We start from the raw sequence: 17,066 nt of genomic DNA, 5'->3' as shown, positions 1-17,066 counted from the left end.
AGGACTAGGGGCCGTACATGGAAGCTGGCAAGAATGTGGTTAGCAGGGGTGTTAGAGCTAGGTTTTTTACTTGGAGAGTGGTGAATGAGTGGAATAAGCTGCCAGAGTCTGTTGTGGGTGCCATGACTGTGAATGAGTTCAAGGCAAAGTATGATAGATACTGTGTGGATGTTGAGTAGTTGTTCTTCACATGATGTTCAGGGCCTCCCTCAATGAGTCTAAGGAATCCTTGGAGTTGCCTGTAATAATAACAACAATAATTTTGTCCATTAGTTTGGAATAACTGAAACCTACTATATGCTCTCTGAGTAGGACTGTTCTATGGTAGATTTCTGATGGTTGCTTGGAGTTAAAACTTGTGGTGTAATCTTAGGAACCATGTCTTTAATAAGACATGATTCATAGAGAAAATTGTTAACAAATCTGGTGCTAGCTATTACCATGTTGGTAAAATACACATATATTTAGCTGTGATTGATCAAAATATTGATAAGTATTTTTTGCTAGAGGTGAAACTTTTCGATTTGTTTACTTTATGTAATATTAACCCCCAACTGGCCAAGATGTCTATAGACGTCGAGATAAATCTGGATACGAAGGTGTAAAACCCATTGAATAACATGGATAAGAAGTGCAATTTATTGTCACTATTTTGTCCACATTGGCCGGTGGGGAGGTTAAGTCACTGTGAGTTCAAATCTGGCTTCTCAGTCTTTTGTGTATAGGGAACATATTACTGTTTTAAATCTAGTATTAATTCCACATGGAGATGGTTAATAGAACAGTTTTATTTAGATCTCAACTAGTTTTATGCATCTTTATAGTACATTTCATCAGGAGAAGGTAGGGAGAAAAATAAAAATGAATAAAAAAAATTTATATGACAAAGTTTGGAAAAAAAAGCAAATGATGGTGACATAAAAGTACTAAATATTAATAGTATTTCATATAAAAATTGGGAGCTAGAACTATAGAATTTGATGCACAACTTCATCTTATCATAACTTAAGTAATATAAAGTATTAAAGCAAGTAATATTAAGTAATATAAAGGTTTGTTATTCCTTTCGATTCTACATGGGAAATACTCAAACTGATAGATAAGCCTAAGTGTTGACAAATTATTCCACTTGAGGTTTTGCACTATAATACAATAACAGAAGGAACAAAATAAATATAATATCATATTTATTTTATTCCTTTGGTGTTGTGAATTATACTGCAAAACTTCCAATAAAGGTTTGGTTGAGCCTTCTCACTTGGGAATCACAACTAAATACTTGTGTATTTTACCAATGTGGTAAGAGCTGCCACCAGATTAGTTAACAGCTTCCTCTTACCATAATTTAAAGCAGCATAAAGATTACGTTATTTAATTCCAATAAAAGTTGAAATCATCTGTTAGTTTTAAAACCTGAAGAAAAAACTGAAAGTTTCTTTCTTCAGGTTTTAAAACTTTACAATATTTCCAGTTTCTTTTCAGTGGCATTACCACATCAACCACAAATGAAATGAATTCTTAAAGTCGGATTTCTGAATAGCCACTTGATGCAAACATCAGAAAGCACTACCTTCCCATTTAAAGCATGGTGAACCTCTTTCACACCTGTCAATATGCACCACAGCCCTTTGCATAAAGATTTATGTCAAAAATTGCATCTGCATTCAATAAATGAGCAATTTGGCCATGGAGCTGATATCTCCAACTAGTTTAAATTGCAGTTTAATAAAATGCATTCTTTTTTTCACCTCTCTTATTCACAATATTAAGCTCTATATAGCACTGTAAGAAATACTAGAAGATCATGATGATTTTCATTAAACAAATGAAAATGAAACAAACTTTCATTAACATCTGACTTTTTCTTTTCGTAATTTTATTTCATATTATCTAATCACACTCCCATTTCTAATAGATGCTGTATTACCTTGTCTTCGGTTTATTTATATCACCATTAATAAACTTAACAATACCTTATATATATATATATACATACACATATACGAGGGTGGTCTGAAAAGTCCTTGGCCTCGACTATAGATGGCAACACAATAGGCAAGATTTTTTTTTTTTTTCTAAGTTGGTACATCTGTCATAAGCATCCATGTGAAATTGTAAGTCATTCTATCAGGTAGTTTGTTTGATACAGCTGTCGGAAGAAAAAGTGTTGTCTGAATCCCTTGAAATAGATAAACTTGAGTATCGTGCGGTTATAAAATTCTTTGTAAAAGAAAGTTTAATGCCAAAAGAAATTCATTCGAAGTTCATAAAAATTTATGGGCACTCTTCTCCTTCATTTTCGACAATTAAGAAATGGGCTGCCGAGTTTAAACATGGCCGTGCCAGCCTTGAAGATGATCCATGTGAAGGGCATCCAAAAAGTGTAACAGCACCAGAAATCATTGCTCAAGTGCACAATATGGTATTTGATGATCGGCGAGTCAAAGTGTGTGAAACTGCTGAGACTAGGCATTCCAAAAAAACATGTAGGATATATTTTGCATGAAGAATTGCAAATGAAAAAGCTTTGCACAAGATGGGTGCAGTGCTTGCTCACAGCAGATCAAAACCACACTTACACGAAAATCTCTGAACAGTGTCTGGAGGTTTTCACAAGAACAAAACTGATTTTGTGAGTCAATTTATTACTATGGGTGAGATTTCGATTCACCGTTACACACCAGAATCCAAACAGCAGTCAAATTAGTGGACAGAAGCCAGTTGTTCAGCACCAAAGAAGACAAAGTTGATTCCATCAGCAGGAAAGGTCATGGAATCGGTGTTCTGGGATGCTCAAGGCATTTTGTTTAGTAATTATCTTGAAAAGGGTAAAACAATAACCAAGGAATATTATTCCGATCTTTTAACCAGACTAGATGGAAAAATTCGTGAGAAAAGACCCGGTTTGCAGAAGAAAAAAACATCTTTCATTAGGACAGTGCACCTGCCCACAAAGGTGTGGGCAGGTACACTGTCCTGATGAAAGATGATTTTTCCCACTGCAAAAACAGTTTTGCAATGGGAAAATTAAGGGATCTGCACTATGAATTGTTAGAACATCCATCCTATTCCCCAGATTTGGCTCCCTCTGACTTCCATCTCATCCCAAAACTAAAACTCTTCCTCGCTGGTCAACGTTTTTATTCAAATCAAGAGAAGATTGCAGCTGTAGAGGGGTGTTTTGCAGATCTTACTGAGAACCACTACAGGGACGGGATAATTGCGCAGGAGCATCGCTGGAATAAATGTATTATTCTTAAGGGAGATTATGTTGAAAAATAAAAATAATTTTGAAATTATAAATTCGTTTTCTCATTGTTAGGCAGAGAACTTTTCAGACCACCCTCGTAAATAAGTAAATAAATATATATATATATATAAGGTAATGTATATATATAATTACTGACAACAGAATGTGACAACTGGTAGTTAAAATTCTATCCATACACTGCTGCTTGGGTTTTATATAATTATTAACAAAAAACACTTCTTAAGAACTGGACTAGGAGGAGGAGGCCGATTTCCTTTTGAAGGATCTGACACTAAAATGTTTTTAATTATTAGATTTAAAAAAAAAAAAAATCCAATAATACATCATTTATATGTATCCCAAAAATAATTTATCAGTTAGATGTGTAGACAAATATTTTCATTTTTTGACACATACAGGAAGAACTGTTAATATCTGCCTTGAGTCCTATAAGATATACATACACCAATCATTATTGCAAGCAAGGACTAGTAGACTATGTGCTGGGTACTTTCACACAAAATTAAATACTACAGATAAACCATTACATGCCAGACCATTTCTGGAGTAAGCAACAGCAATCAAACACTCCTTGAGTCACATGAATGGTCAGTAATGCAACCAAAATTTGGAGATTGTCAATTTAAGATCATGTTCAGCAAATTGGCTGTAGATTGCCTTAAATCCAGCTCTTGAGGATAACAAATAACAGGTCATTAGTGCTTTTTGTCTGCTCATTTTGATTTATTTTCACAATTACTTCAATGTAGTGACTTCTGTTTCGCAAGAAGCATTTTTGTGCTCTGAGGGTGCTGGTGAATTCATATTCTAGGAATTTATCATTATTTTAAGGCTATTTAGTTCCATCTTGATTTATTTGTTTTGACTGTATACAAAATTATCGTTATATTAATTGGGCATCTTTACAAAGTACTAGGACTCATTACTGGAGGGACCACCAAACAATAATGAATTCCTATTATAGGAACTCATTATTATTATTTGTCCATTTGTGAAACTCTGCACTCCATAGTCATCTATGAAGTGGAGTTTCACAAATGGGCTATTATAGTCAAAAGCAAATCTCCTAACGAGGTGGGAAAGTTTTCCTTCTGCAAAACAATAAAATGGTCAATGAACACATACTGGCCTTTTATAGTCTTGGCTGACCACAATTCAAACCATTATCAATACAGTGCAATCTTAATTATTGCTGCTTATGGAGAGAGAGAGAAGGGGATGCATAGATAATTGAAAAACACAGATAAACTGAAATTTATACTGTATTCTTTTGATTAAGCAGAGAAGAGACATCAAAATAAAAAAATAAACAAATAAAATAATTAAAAAAAAAAAAAAAATAGGGAAAGCTTTAGTATATTCCAAAGTTGAATTCAAGGTTATTCAGTACAGGTATCCCTTGATGTCACCACGTATATCAAAATCACGTTCATCAAATCTAATAATCAATGGTAAAAAGTACAATTCGTCCCTGATCGATTACTATACTAATAGTTCGTTTTATATGGTACTCTTTTAGGAAAGATAAAAAATGAATGCAAAGTAAATGTTTAATAAATACTTGTACCTACATTAGTTGCTGCAATTTTTTTTAATCAAAAGAAGTTATAAAGAGTCGTTTTGAACAGTTTTAGTTTTTTTCTTATCGCATAAATTCTACGATAACAAGCAAAATGACTCTCCAGACCTCGGCAAACAAGCATTCTTCGATTAACATCTGGATCCATATCCATTACTTGCTGCTTAGGGAATTCTAAACTGCGAAATATTCCATCCAGTTCTTTGACTGTTATTTCCTTTGGAACCTCATCTTCACATTCCATTTGTTCGTTGTCTTCATATGTGCGTTGTTCAATTTCAAGATCGATGTCACTGAAATCTTTTGAATTTGAATCCAATAATACTTTAATATCTTCTGCATCAACACCATCAAAACCGAGGTCATCACCAATTGCAATGATTTCTTTGACCACATTGTTCACAGGATTTTGAAAACAACCTAAGTCATTAGCGCATTCTGGCAGAAGGTTTTTCCAAACAGCTTTCATGCAACTAGAAGACACTTGCTCCCACAAATCACAAATGTTCTCAATTGCGTGTTTAATGTTAATTTTTTTCCAAAATTCGTGGAGCGCAATCACATTTTCTCCCATTGTTGTTTCTCCTGCCTTTGAGAATGTCTTTTTAGGAAAATAGGCTTGCAATGACGCCCATGTCCATGGGTTGTAGCAACGATGTCGTATTTGGTGGGAAAAATAAAACTTTCACATTCTCACACAGATCAATAAGAGAATTTGGATGACCATGAGGCTAGCAGCCTCGTGGCGTGAGCATGATTTTGCGTGGTAAATTTAAAGGCACATATATCAAGGGATTGCCGCGATAACCAAATCCGCGTTAAGCAAGGGATACCTTGCTATCAAATTTTGTCACTCCTCAATCTGCAGTTATATAGCAAAACACCAGACATCCTTAGTGCCCCATCCACCCTATTCTTCAGACTTAGCCCCAACATACTTTTTCCTATATCCCAAACTTAAAACCATTTTGAAAGGATATCGTTTCCCAACCATACAGGAGATTCAGAAAAATGCGATAAGAGAATGGTGTTCCATCACAGAAAGTGCATTCCAACAATGAAAGAAATGTTGTCATCATCATTAGAGGGGACAGTGCTTAAAATGTTGTAAAATGAGCAATAAAATCTTTATAGCAGAAGTTGGGTCTTTTTTTAAACATGCCTTGTATTTTAAAAACCAGCAACATCTGAAAATTGCGTTTTTCTCTTTATAATATAATACTTCTAAAATTAACTTATCTTGGCATATATAGGATAAATTAAAGAAAAAATCATGCATGATAATTCAAAAACTGAGTAATCTAGAGTACACTGTACTTACCAGTGTTTGCTATGAACATGGAAAGCTATCGTTCCTCTTATAAAGAGAACTGGCTAAGGGTACTGAAACTTTTTGAAAATAGCAAAAAAATTAATGCACATACCTAAACAGTCACCACTCAAAGAACACACACTACTTGAAGGGTAATTCAATCCACTTTAATTCTGGATCATGAATATTGTGAATATAAAACAATGTTTATAGTTGTATGCATACTCAAGGAAGGAAAAAGTGAAACTTTAATCTCTAGAGAAAAATTTGCTTACTTCATCAGTATTATACATTCCCATTGTCACTCCACCTGTATTTTTAAAGTCAAATACTTCAGTTGTTTCAGATGCACTTCCATCAGCAGGTGTGAAAAGTATCTCCACTTTTCCTGGCCTACTAATTACCATATCTGTTGCTTTGTACTAAAGAGAAATACAAAACATATTGCTCATTATTTATGAAACATTGTTTACACTGCTCATATATGCAATAACTTGTTTTATGAAATGTTATGAGATAAAAAGAAGTGAAGTTTGCTGGATAACCAAGCTAACAAGAATCATGCATGCAAGAGTTTCTAGTTTTAGCTTTATTACATGTTATCACAGGTAAAAAAAAAACTTAAAATAGAAATAGAAAACTGGAGGTAACACTGAAACTAATCTTACTGTCAAACTTCTGATGTATCATCAATGGGATGTACAAAACTAAGTATGACATGATTAAGAGTGCATCATTACTAGCTTCCTATTGAAATTATTTTCCAAATTACGTTATATTTGTGAGATCTTCAACAATGCCAAATCTAACACTCAGTCTTCTAAGCCACTATTCATAACATCAACTCACATAGGGGTCTTGGTATTACTCTAAGGTTCTTTTTCCTGCCATTTCCAAGAAAATTTAAGCATTGAACATTTGTTTTTCTGATATTTGCTCTCCCATTCTGTTTAAATGACCATGCTCAAATTAATTTCGACTATCTTAATGACATCTGTTCACTTCCATAATTTTTCTCAGAACCCTCATTTCTAACCTCACTTTATTTTTAACACAACTCTCAAAAGCATAAGTTAAATCTAGTTTGACAACTGTCTTGTATATTGTTAGTTTAATCTTTTGGTTAATTTTTCTTTTATATCATATAAATTTATTCATATGACTCCCCTACCATACAATGTTCACTTATTCTATTGCATATTTTCAATTTAAATGCCTACCTTCAGTAAAGGGTTCAAAGTTAGATAACTGGAAGATCTCCACATAGCTTTTTTTTTTTTAAAAAAAGGGAAGAACCATCTTCTTATGGTGCACCCTGTTAGTAGGTATTTACCTGGATAATGAATGAATGAGAAGGGGGCTGACAACTTGGGATTTAGCTAAATAAACTATTTTTACTGGATTAACCCAAAATACAAAATGATGAAATTTCATGCTGCCTCTGAAGTCACCCAATTAAACAAGGCATCTGCTGTTATAGAGTGAAACATAAAAAGTCAGCAATGGGAATAAACTCCAAATCGCCAGAGAATTCACGATAAGCACTGTCCTTATCGTGAATTCCTTGAAACTAGAAAAGTAGGTTGATAGAACTGGCCTCACTGAAGCAAAGCAGATAAAACAGGTGAATTCTTCTAAATAACCATTACAAGATGTTATATTCAGGCAATAATGATCAGAGAAAGGAAGAAATGTCATGAATGACATGCAATATCAAGGAGTGATGTAAACAAATATCAAAATGAGAAATTGGACAATGAGAATTATTTGTGCCTATGGCTCCACAGAAGGTTTTACTAAGGATGAAGTGAAGGAATTTTTTTGAGTCATTAGCGAAGGTGCTAACACAAAGAAAAAGTTGGTCCAAGTTGAAGACCTAGACAGGAAATGATTACCAGATGTACAGAAATTTTTTTGAGAAAATTTGGAGAAAAGAATAAAGTTAATAATAATCATTACTTGCTGGATTTATGTTCAGGACTTAGACTGGTCATTATTATCACCATTTTCCAATGTAAAGAGGTGTGCCCAAATTCATATGAAGAGAAGACACGAAAAATAAGAAAAGTCTCATTTACCATGTTACTGTTTATAGTGATGCTGCCTCAGAAGGGATGCAAGAGTATTTCCTGTATACTCTGAATATCACACTGAAAAGAAAAGTGCATAAGAAAGTGTTAAAAAGAATCCAAGTTGAGCAGCTATCAGAAATGAGATATAGACTAATATATATATATATATATATATATATGGATATTACTGAAGAAAAAAATTAAATCCTCTGAAGACAAAAATCAAACCTTGGAGACTCAATGGTAAATGACTAATTTGGATGAAAACTGTTGATAGGAGAATAATAATAATAATAATATAAACTTAATCATATAGTTAGTGCTGTCACAGTAGCCTTAACATCCCTGGAAGTAGTGGAGAAAATTTGAGAAGCTGGTGATTAAGATGGAATCTGGAATGTTTCTTTTGAGGAGAGAATGAAGATCTGTGTGTTATAAAAATTAGCTAATAAGTAGAAGAGAAGTGATATGATAGAAACATATAAGTTGCTAAGTTTTACAGAATAGATGAAGAGGAAAGAAAAAAGGATGAATAAAGTTGAGTAAAGGTGTGCTGTGAAGCTACTTTTTTTTGTTTTGAGAGTGGTGCCTGAATGGAATGGTTTACTATATTTAATTGTGGATACAATGGCTCTGAATGAATTTAAGAAGTATGATATATATGATAATAACATCTTAGCTAAGTTTTTTGCACGTTTGAATTTGTAGCTAAGTGCTTATTATAATGAGACAATTTCAATAAATGGTAAAATATCCTGCCACAAGCATGGCAACTGCCCCAATGCCAAAGTGTTTCTATGCTTCTAGGTCAGTGCTTCTTAAAGTGTGGTATGCATAATCCTGGCATTTCTTTTAAAAATTTTTGCCACTTTTTTTATTTTTATTTTTTTTTAACTTTTATATTTTTGTTGCAGACAAGTGCAGGTCCATTCTATAAATAATTTTTCAATAACTAAAATCTCAAGGAAGTTTTAAAGAAAATATGTCCCATCATGTACCGAAAGACTTCTGTTACGACTACATCTGGTAGAAGGCATGATTGGTTTCCATCTGTGTGGATTGAACTGTTTGCATTAAAGGTTTAAATTCAAATTATTTGAGCTATGCAGTTGGAACTCACCACTAAATTTTATTCGTCTCTTTCAACGTTTTTTTATTAGTGAATATTTAAATTTCATAATTTTTGTTTCTACTATGAATTACTGGATTCATATAATAAAAATGTATTTAATAGTAAAAAAAAATGCTCTACACGTTTGTAATTTATTCTAGCAAAAATATTAAAAAATAATTTTATTCATGTTTGTGTGAGATATTATTATAACTTCTAAAAATCGCCTTTGTTTGAGAGGGTATGCCAGTGTTACTAAAATTTTAAAAGGAGTATGCAGATATTGAAAGTTTGAGAAACATTGCTCTAGATGATAACATATGTTATGTCTCTAATTTCCCATTAGAAATATGTACACACTACTCTACTGGAAACTGGCTCCTCTTTAAGAAGTTTATCTTCATGCTGATTCTTATAGCTTCACTTTTTTTTTCTGATTCCTAATGCATAAACAGCTCATCTTAAGTGATTTATTCTGAAACTTAAAAAAATCTCATTTTGCATTAAAAATGTGCTCCTCTTCAACTGTTACATTGTTCCATGCACTGTAAAGGTATAATGTAGGAATTTGGGTAATTTGTAGCATTCATGTTATTACCATAAAGATGGATCTAAGTCTTTTAGTGGAAAGAGGCTTTATCTAATAACAATAACAAACAAAAATAATAATGCATGTTTTATTGCACTGTGCCCTCGGTAATTTGAGAAGCATACTGCATAGATAATAGATAATTGCTACTTATCTTACCTGATCACCATGAGCATGCCTTCCTATTACAATAGGTTTTGTCCATCCTGGAACTAAGCGAGGGATATTCTTGCATATTATTGGCTCCCTAAAAACTGTCCCACCAAGGATATTTCTGATTGTTCCATTTGGACTAGGCCACATTTTTTTCAGTTTAAATTCTAAAGGAGTTGAAGAAACATAATGAAAAAATGAAAATGAATTTTCATTTTTTTAAATCATATTTAACACTGATGGAAGTCTACTGAAATTGATGGATTTCTAATTTTACTGCAGTTTTGTAAATACACAACTGATTGTTGAAAACTGTTTATGGTGGTGGCTATAGCTGCTCTTACCACAGCAAAACTTCCTACCACAAAGTATTCCTAAAGCAATTTTGACTAGGACTTTTCAACAGTTCACTACTGTAAGCAATTTTTCTACTATACTATTAGTAAGTGAGAGTTGAATGTAGAAAAGCATTTGGTGTATAGTAGCAATTATGGTATATAAAAATTTTCTCTCTTAATGGATAACAGAAAATAAAAAATTCACTTAAATAAGATGCATGTTTGGTCAGTCTCATCTATTAGTACTACGTTGCACTATTAACGAAGTCAAATTTTTCATAAGTTGATACTTAGCACATCAAGGCAACTTATGGTAGCAGTCAGTAGAACCAAATGAAGTTTGATTATCATTAATGCAATCTGGTTATGTATGAAAATATGGGTCAGCTAAATCCCTGAAATTTTAAAGCTATAATTTTTAAAGTGGCAAGCTGAAAGAGGATAGTCTTATAGGTCTTTAAATTTTCTTTCAAACCAAATTCTGATGTAACCTGACATGATTCACCACAGAAATTGAGAAGAATAATATTCTCCCATTTTTAGATACAATTTAATTGCCTTCTGTTGGGCCACTTTTTCCTTAAAATTTATTGTAAACTAATGCATAATGGTCAATACAGAATCCATCAACATCCAAAACAGAAACTGGTATTATCAACACTATGACCAAGCTCTCATAATAGAGCAATAATTAATAAGTCAGTAGTTAGAATTGAAGGAAGTACAGGAAGATGGTCTGATGTTAAATCTGATAATAATCAAGGATGTACATTATCCTCTCTGTTATTCAATATCTATATGGATCACATTATGAAGGAAAGTGGTATTAAACCTGATATCAAAATTGGATATGTTAATCTCAGCTCTTTACTTTATGCAGATGATGGTATACTTGTAAATAAATCCGCTACAAGTCTGCAAGATTCCCTGACTAAACTGAATAACTGTCATAATAGATATGGTATGAAGGTCAGCAATAACAAGACAAAGATAATGAAAATAAGCAGAAGCATTGAAAATGGAGAACCTGTGGAACAAATAAAACATTTCAACTATTTAGCACAATTTTTAATCAAGATGGTAAATTAAATATGGAAATAGGCAACATAATCAACAAAGCAGATATGGTAGGAAGTCAACTTGAATAAATTTATATGGAATAAGAGAGAAATTATTCAAAACACTAAATTAGCTGTATACAAGACAGTGTTCAAACCAATTTTAATTTACGGATCTGAGAGGTGGGTTAAAAAAAAAAAAAAAAAAAAACACTTGATCAAAGACTAGAGACTACAGATATGAGAGTCCTGAGAAAAATTAGGGGCATGAACAGATGGCATCAAAGGCAATATCATATTAAAAACGAGGATATTAGGAAAGAACTTGCCATTGTCAGCATCCAGGAATGCGTTAGCAGAGCTAATCTCAGGTGGTATGGTCATTTACACAGAATGGGAGAGGAAGATTAGAAAAACAAGTGTTCTCTGCCAGGTTACCAGGAAAAAGACCAAGATATAGGGTGGATTGATAAAATAAAAAGTGCCTCAGAAGACAGAAATATAAGATCTTATAATGTTGGAGTGTTGACAGATAACAGATTGATTTTGAGGAAAATTGTAGATAGGAAGTTAGTAATGATGTAAGTTTTTCATGTAGTACTCAACAGTACATGTTAGGAATTTGATGATAATAGTGACTATAACAAAGTCTATAACTGGTTCTAATGAGAAAAATTCATCTAAAAAATTAGGTAAAATGCTAAGAAAATATACTTTTATATGTGGTTATCATAAAACTAAAACATCTTTTCATTATATACAGCCTGTGTGTATAATGTAACTGTACCAAATACAGTTACATTATACAAACGTAACTGTATTTGGTACAGTTACGTTTGTATAACGTAGGTACATACAAATTTAGTTTGTATGTACCTTCCCATATAGAGATGAAAGTGAAATTACTACTTTAATAAGGAAAGGACATACACATTAATTTTATTACAGTAATTTGGGCTTATCTGATCATGATCGGGAATTCGCTGCAAAATCAAGTGGAAATTTATCTGATTATTACATCAACAATCTAGTTGGAAAAAAAGAGTTTACAGAGATCCGAAGACATCAGCATTGGCCAATCTAACCTCAATAAAAACAGGCCATCAAAATTTCAAAGATTTTAAGCAGTCCATATACAGTGGTATCTCGCTAATTGGAACTAATAAAAACCGTACTCGTTCGGAGTAGTGAAATTTCCCCAAGAGACAACAATAACAAGCGTTTAAGACAAAAATAATCAGATTCTAATGGTACATCAATTTAATCCTGTAAATAAATGAAGTAAATGATTGAAAAAAAAAGCTACTGTAATCTAAAACTTAAAAAATAATACAGTATAAAAGTTTATTTTAGTAAAAAATTTAGTTTGTATGTACCTGTATTGTTGAGGATTCTGATTTCATAAAATTGCATAGTTCAATACATAACTTAATTTGCGTAATAATTACTTTCATGAAAACAACACAAAAAAAATTTCACAAAATAACACACAAAAAAAAGTTTTTTTTATTTCTTTCTAAAAAAGACATGATTTTCTTTTGCTTCTTGGAAGCAAAAGAAAATCTATGTAGATCCTTCTTAAAACTTTTTTTCTATTGCTTCTTCTCGGAGCTGCATTAGCAATAAAATTTTGTCGAATGGTGTATCATTCTATTAAAACTGTCAACTGCCTCTTCATGTTTTACTTTTTTTCCTTCGAGTTCTTCATTGTCATCATCGTCTGCTAATTCATTCTGTAGCGTCGTATTTATAATTTCAGCATCTGATTTGATTTTGAATTCACTTTCGGTTCTACCTGTAATCCATTATGTAACATCTGTTTGTGAAATTTCAACATCTGGATTTATATTTTTAACCAAATTATGCACATTTTAAATTTCCTCTTTTTGTGTATCACCGTAATTATCTTGGTAAATTCTAGAAGGCTACAGTTTTCTCCATGATGCTCAAATTGTTCAGGTTCGAGGCTTCCCAAGCAGCAGCAACTGAGAATGCCATCTTTCAAATTTATATTTTTTATTGATGTGATAACATCACGATTTTCGGAAATTACATTTAAAAGCAGGTCTTTACGATATTTTAATTTAATGGATTGTATTATGTTCTGATCCATTGGTTTCAACAATGGAGTACAGTTTGGAGGCAAAAACATAGCCGTAAAATTTCCATCCTCACTAATCAATTCATCTGCCGGAGGATGTCCAGGACAGTTATCCAATAATAAAAGTGCTTTCCGTTCTAAATTCTAGGATTTTAAATAAGTTTTAACAGATGGTATGAAATCGTGAAACCAGTTTGAAAAAAGTTCGATATTCATCCCTCCTTTACGTTGACTTCCGAAAAGCAGCAGTTCTTAAAAAGTCTTGGGTTTTTTGATTTTCCAGTCATAAGTAACTTTAATTTATGTTTTCCTGAGGCGTTTGCACAAGGCATGATCGTGATATGCTCTTTGGACATTTTTCGACCGGGTGCTGAGGCTTCATTTCTGTGATGTAGAGTTTTTATCTGGTAACGACCTCAAACAAAGATCACTTTCATTCACATTATATTGATCATCGGTTAAATTTAATTCAAGAATTTTTTGTAAAAAAGCTTTTGGAATGTTAATTTAATTAATGTTTATATCGCCGGAATGAAGCCTGTTTGCTCTTTATATTTAAGTAGCTTTTGGAATGGTTCTACGACAGAAACGTCACTAGACAGTTTTTCCCCTGATATTGATAGATACCAAATACCATGGCGTTTCTTAAATTTTTCTAGTCAACCATTACTTGCTTTGAATTTCTAATCCAGGTAAATTTGTGAATGGAATGCTTAGCTTTCTGCTTTAAAATGTCTCTGAAGATGGGAGTACGATGACTTCTTTTTTGAAGAAACGTGTAAACAGCAGAATCGAGTGAAGAAAAATCACTTGTTTTCAGAGTTTGTCTCTTAAGAACCAAGCAAGGCTTGGTCCTTCTTCTGTGGTTGAAACATAAGTTAAAATCCTGTCTTTTTTTTTAATATATATTTTTTTTTTATGTCACTGATTGTAGATTTGCCAACATTGTTGATGAACAGCCACAAGTTGTACAGCCCCTCGACTAGTGTTGCCAAATGAAAATTACTAAAAACAGCTAACTCTTAAAAAAAGAGCTAAAGAGAGCTTTAAAAATAAAAATTTGAAGCTAAAATTTTCAAAGTAGTAGCTGATACTTTTAAGTTACTTACTTTTATTCAAGTTGATACTTGCATATAAGTGGCTAAATACATCTTCTACGTGGTCTTCTGCGCTTAATTCACTCACGTTTTCAGCTTTATTATATGTGGCCATCGTTCCAATATTACTCAGTAGTGTAGATGCTGGTAAATGATAGCCTGTACAGCACTTGTTGTTACGCCTGAGGCCATACTTGACTGACAAAATAGCTGTGAGCATTGCCAATTCCATCTTGTTTCTTAATTTAGTTTTAACAACATTCATGGAACTAAAAATTCGTTCAATTTCTGCATTAGAATTTGTCTGTATTAATAAATTTATTGCACACTAAGCAATTTCTTTAAATGAATTCATTCCAGATGCATCTTTATTTTCTCATACTTCAGTCCAGAATAGTTCAGTGTTTTCTATATTTGTCCATTTATTTAAGTTGATAGTATTGTACTGGTATTCAGCAGCAGCAACATCTTTTTCTGTTTTTAGCATTATTTCTAAGATGGGAGTAACATGTTCTTTATATGTTTTAGGGTATTGTCGACAGAAAAAGAAGACATCATTCTTAAAATATTCAAGTTTTCAGGCAACCTTTGCTTAAGCTGTTTGAAGAAACCAAGAAGAAACTGTCTTGCTCTACTTCTAAGATTTCGCTCATATTGTGCGTTATTTTCTTTTGTATCATCAACTCTGAAATTTTTCTTTCAAATCTGTAACCAAGATTTGGATTGGGATCCAAATAGTTATCAATCTCAGATTCTAGATGGTCGACTGTGGATGATGGTAGCACTAACATATTAGCAATAGAGCGAATCAAACGAGAAAGGTCTTCAAATAATCACATCTCATCCACACTGTTAGATTCGAAAATTTTGTTAACTTGCTGAACTTTAACTAGCACAAGATGCAAAAATAAAAGGTACAACAGATTACTTTCATCTTTGTGCATCTTCCACAAAATTTGAGCTTTGTAACATTTTTCAGTCATACTCAAGACTTTGAAGTGAGTTTTTAATTCAAACCACTGACTGAGAATTCTGTCTACTGCAGGTTCAATGGAGAGCCACCTTGTTGCACAATTGCTTACAATTTTCAGAGGTGCATCATTTTCGTTGATAGTTTGATACAGCTCTTTGTGTGCTGCTTGTCTTGAAGAAGAAGAATGTGAAAACCACTTATACAATTCAGCAACTAAAAATTCTAATTTTCTTGGGAGAGAGTCTGCACAAGTGTGAGACATTGGCAGTTGTAATGAATGGCATACACATCTAATTAAAACTGAGGGAATATATGCCTTCAGTTGTTCATAAACGCCATTATTGACACCAACCATAACACTGCCGTTGTCTGTACCAATTGCAATGAGATTTTTAATGTCCAGTTTCTGTTTCTTGGTCAAGAGCTCTTTTTTCAGTGCAGCCACAATACCACTAATGTCACACTTTTCTAGAACCACCATACTCAGAAATATATACATAATTTTGCTGAATTTCTTGCTATAATAAATGATGGCCATTCCTAAAATCTTATTATTATTATTCCGGGCAACTCCAAGGAGTCGACAAACTCATCGAGGGAGGCCCTAACATCATGTCAAGAACAACTATTCGACATTCACACAGTATCTATCATACCTCGCCTTGAACTCATTCATGGTCATAGCGCTCATAACAGACCCTGGCAGCTTATTCCACTCATTCACCACTGTCCAAGTAAAAAACCTAGCTCTAACACCCCTGCTAACCACATTCTTGCCAGCTTCCATGTACGGCCCCTAGTCCTCCCACCACCAGTCCTATTCTCAAAAATATCTTCTGGATTAATCTTATAGAAACCCTTCAGTAATTTGAATGTCTCAATCATATCACCCCTTTTCTGCCTATCAACCAATTTTTGCAACCCACAAATCTTCAACCTGTTCTCATAAGGTTCATTCCACAGACCTGCTATCATCTTGGTCACTCGTCTCTGGATCCTCTCCGCCTCCTCCCCATCAAGAAGAAACCCTGGCACCCATATCTGGGCACAGTAGTCTAGATGGGGTCTTATCAGGGCTCGATACAGAGGAACAATAACTTGTTTGTTTCTGCTTGTTAAAGTATTTTTCAGAAGCCAAGTGATTTGATGAGCTGATTTAGCCACTTTTGCAATGTGCCCCCCTAAACTTCGACTCCCTATCCACCAACACTCACAAATCTTCAACCTGCTCTCATAAGGTTCATTCCACAGACCTGCTATCATCTTGGTCACTCGTCTCTGGATCCTCTCCACCTCCTCCCCATCAAGAAGAAACCCTGGCGCCCATATTTGGGCACAGTAGTCTAGATGGGATGTTATCAAGGCTCGATACAGAGGAACAACAACTTGTCTGTGTCTGCTTGTTAAAGTAT

General features: G+C 33.4%; 1 protein-coding gene across 1 annotated transcript in view; it reads right to left on the bottom strand.

Moving 5' to 3' along the window:
* The window catches only part of LOC150107469 (isocitrate dehydrogenase [NADP], mitochondrial-like), a 192,837-nt gene that overhangs the window by 71,268 nt on the left and 104,503 nt on the right, over positions 1 to 17,066 (bottom strand). Inside the window, exons 4-5 of the mRNA XM_090391891.1 lie at positions 10,094 to 10,254; positions 6,438 to 6,584 (exon numbers count right to left, since the gene is read on the bottom strand). Coding sequence (XP_090248017.1) covers positions 6,438 to 6,584; positions 10,094 to 10,254 — 308 coding nt within the window. The remainder of the gene's footprint in view (positions 1 to 6,437; positions 6,585 to 10,093; positions 10,255 to 17,066) is intronic.

The sequence above is a fragment of the Typopeltis vanoorti genome, chromosome 4 (assembly GCF_054136105.1).
Source record: "Typopeltis vanoorti isolate ZY-2024b chromosome 4, IOZ_Tvanoo_1.0, whole genome shotgun sequence".
Classification (NCBI taxonomy): Eukaryota; Metazoa; Arthropoda; class Arachnida; order Uropygi; family Thelyphonidae; genus Typopeltis; species Typopeltis vanoorti.
This window is presented reverse-complemented; position numbering and strand designations above follow the sequence as displayed.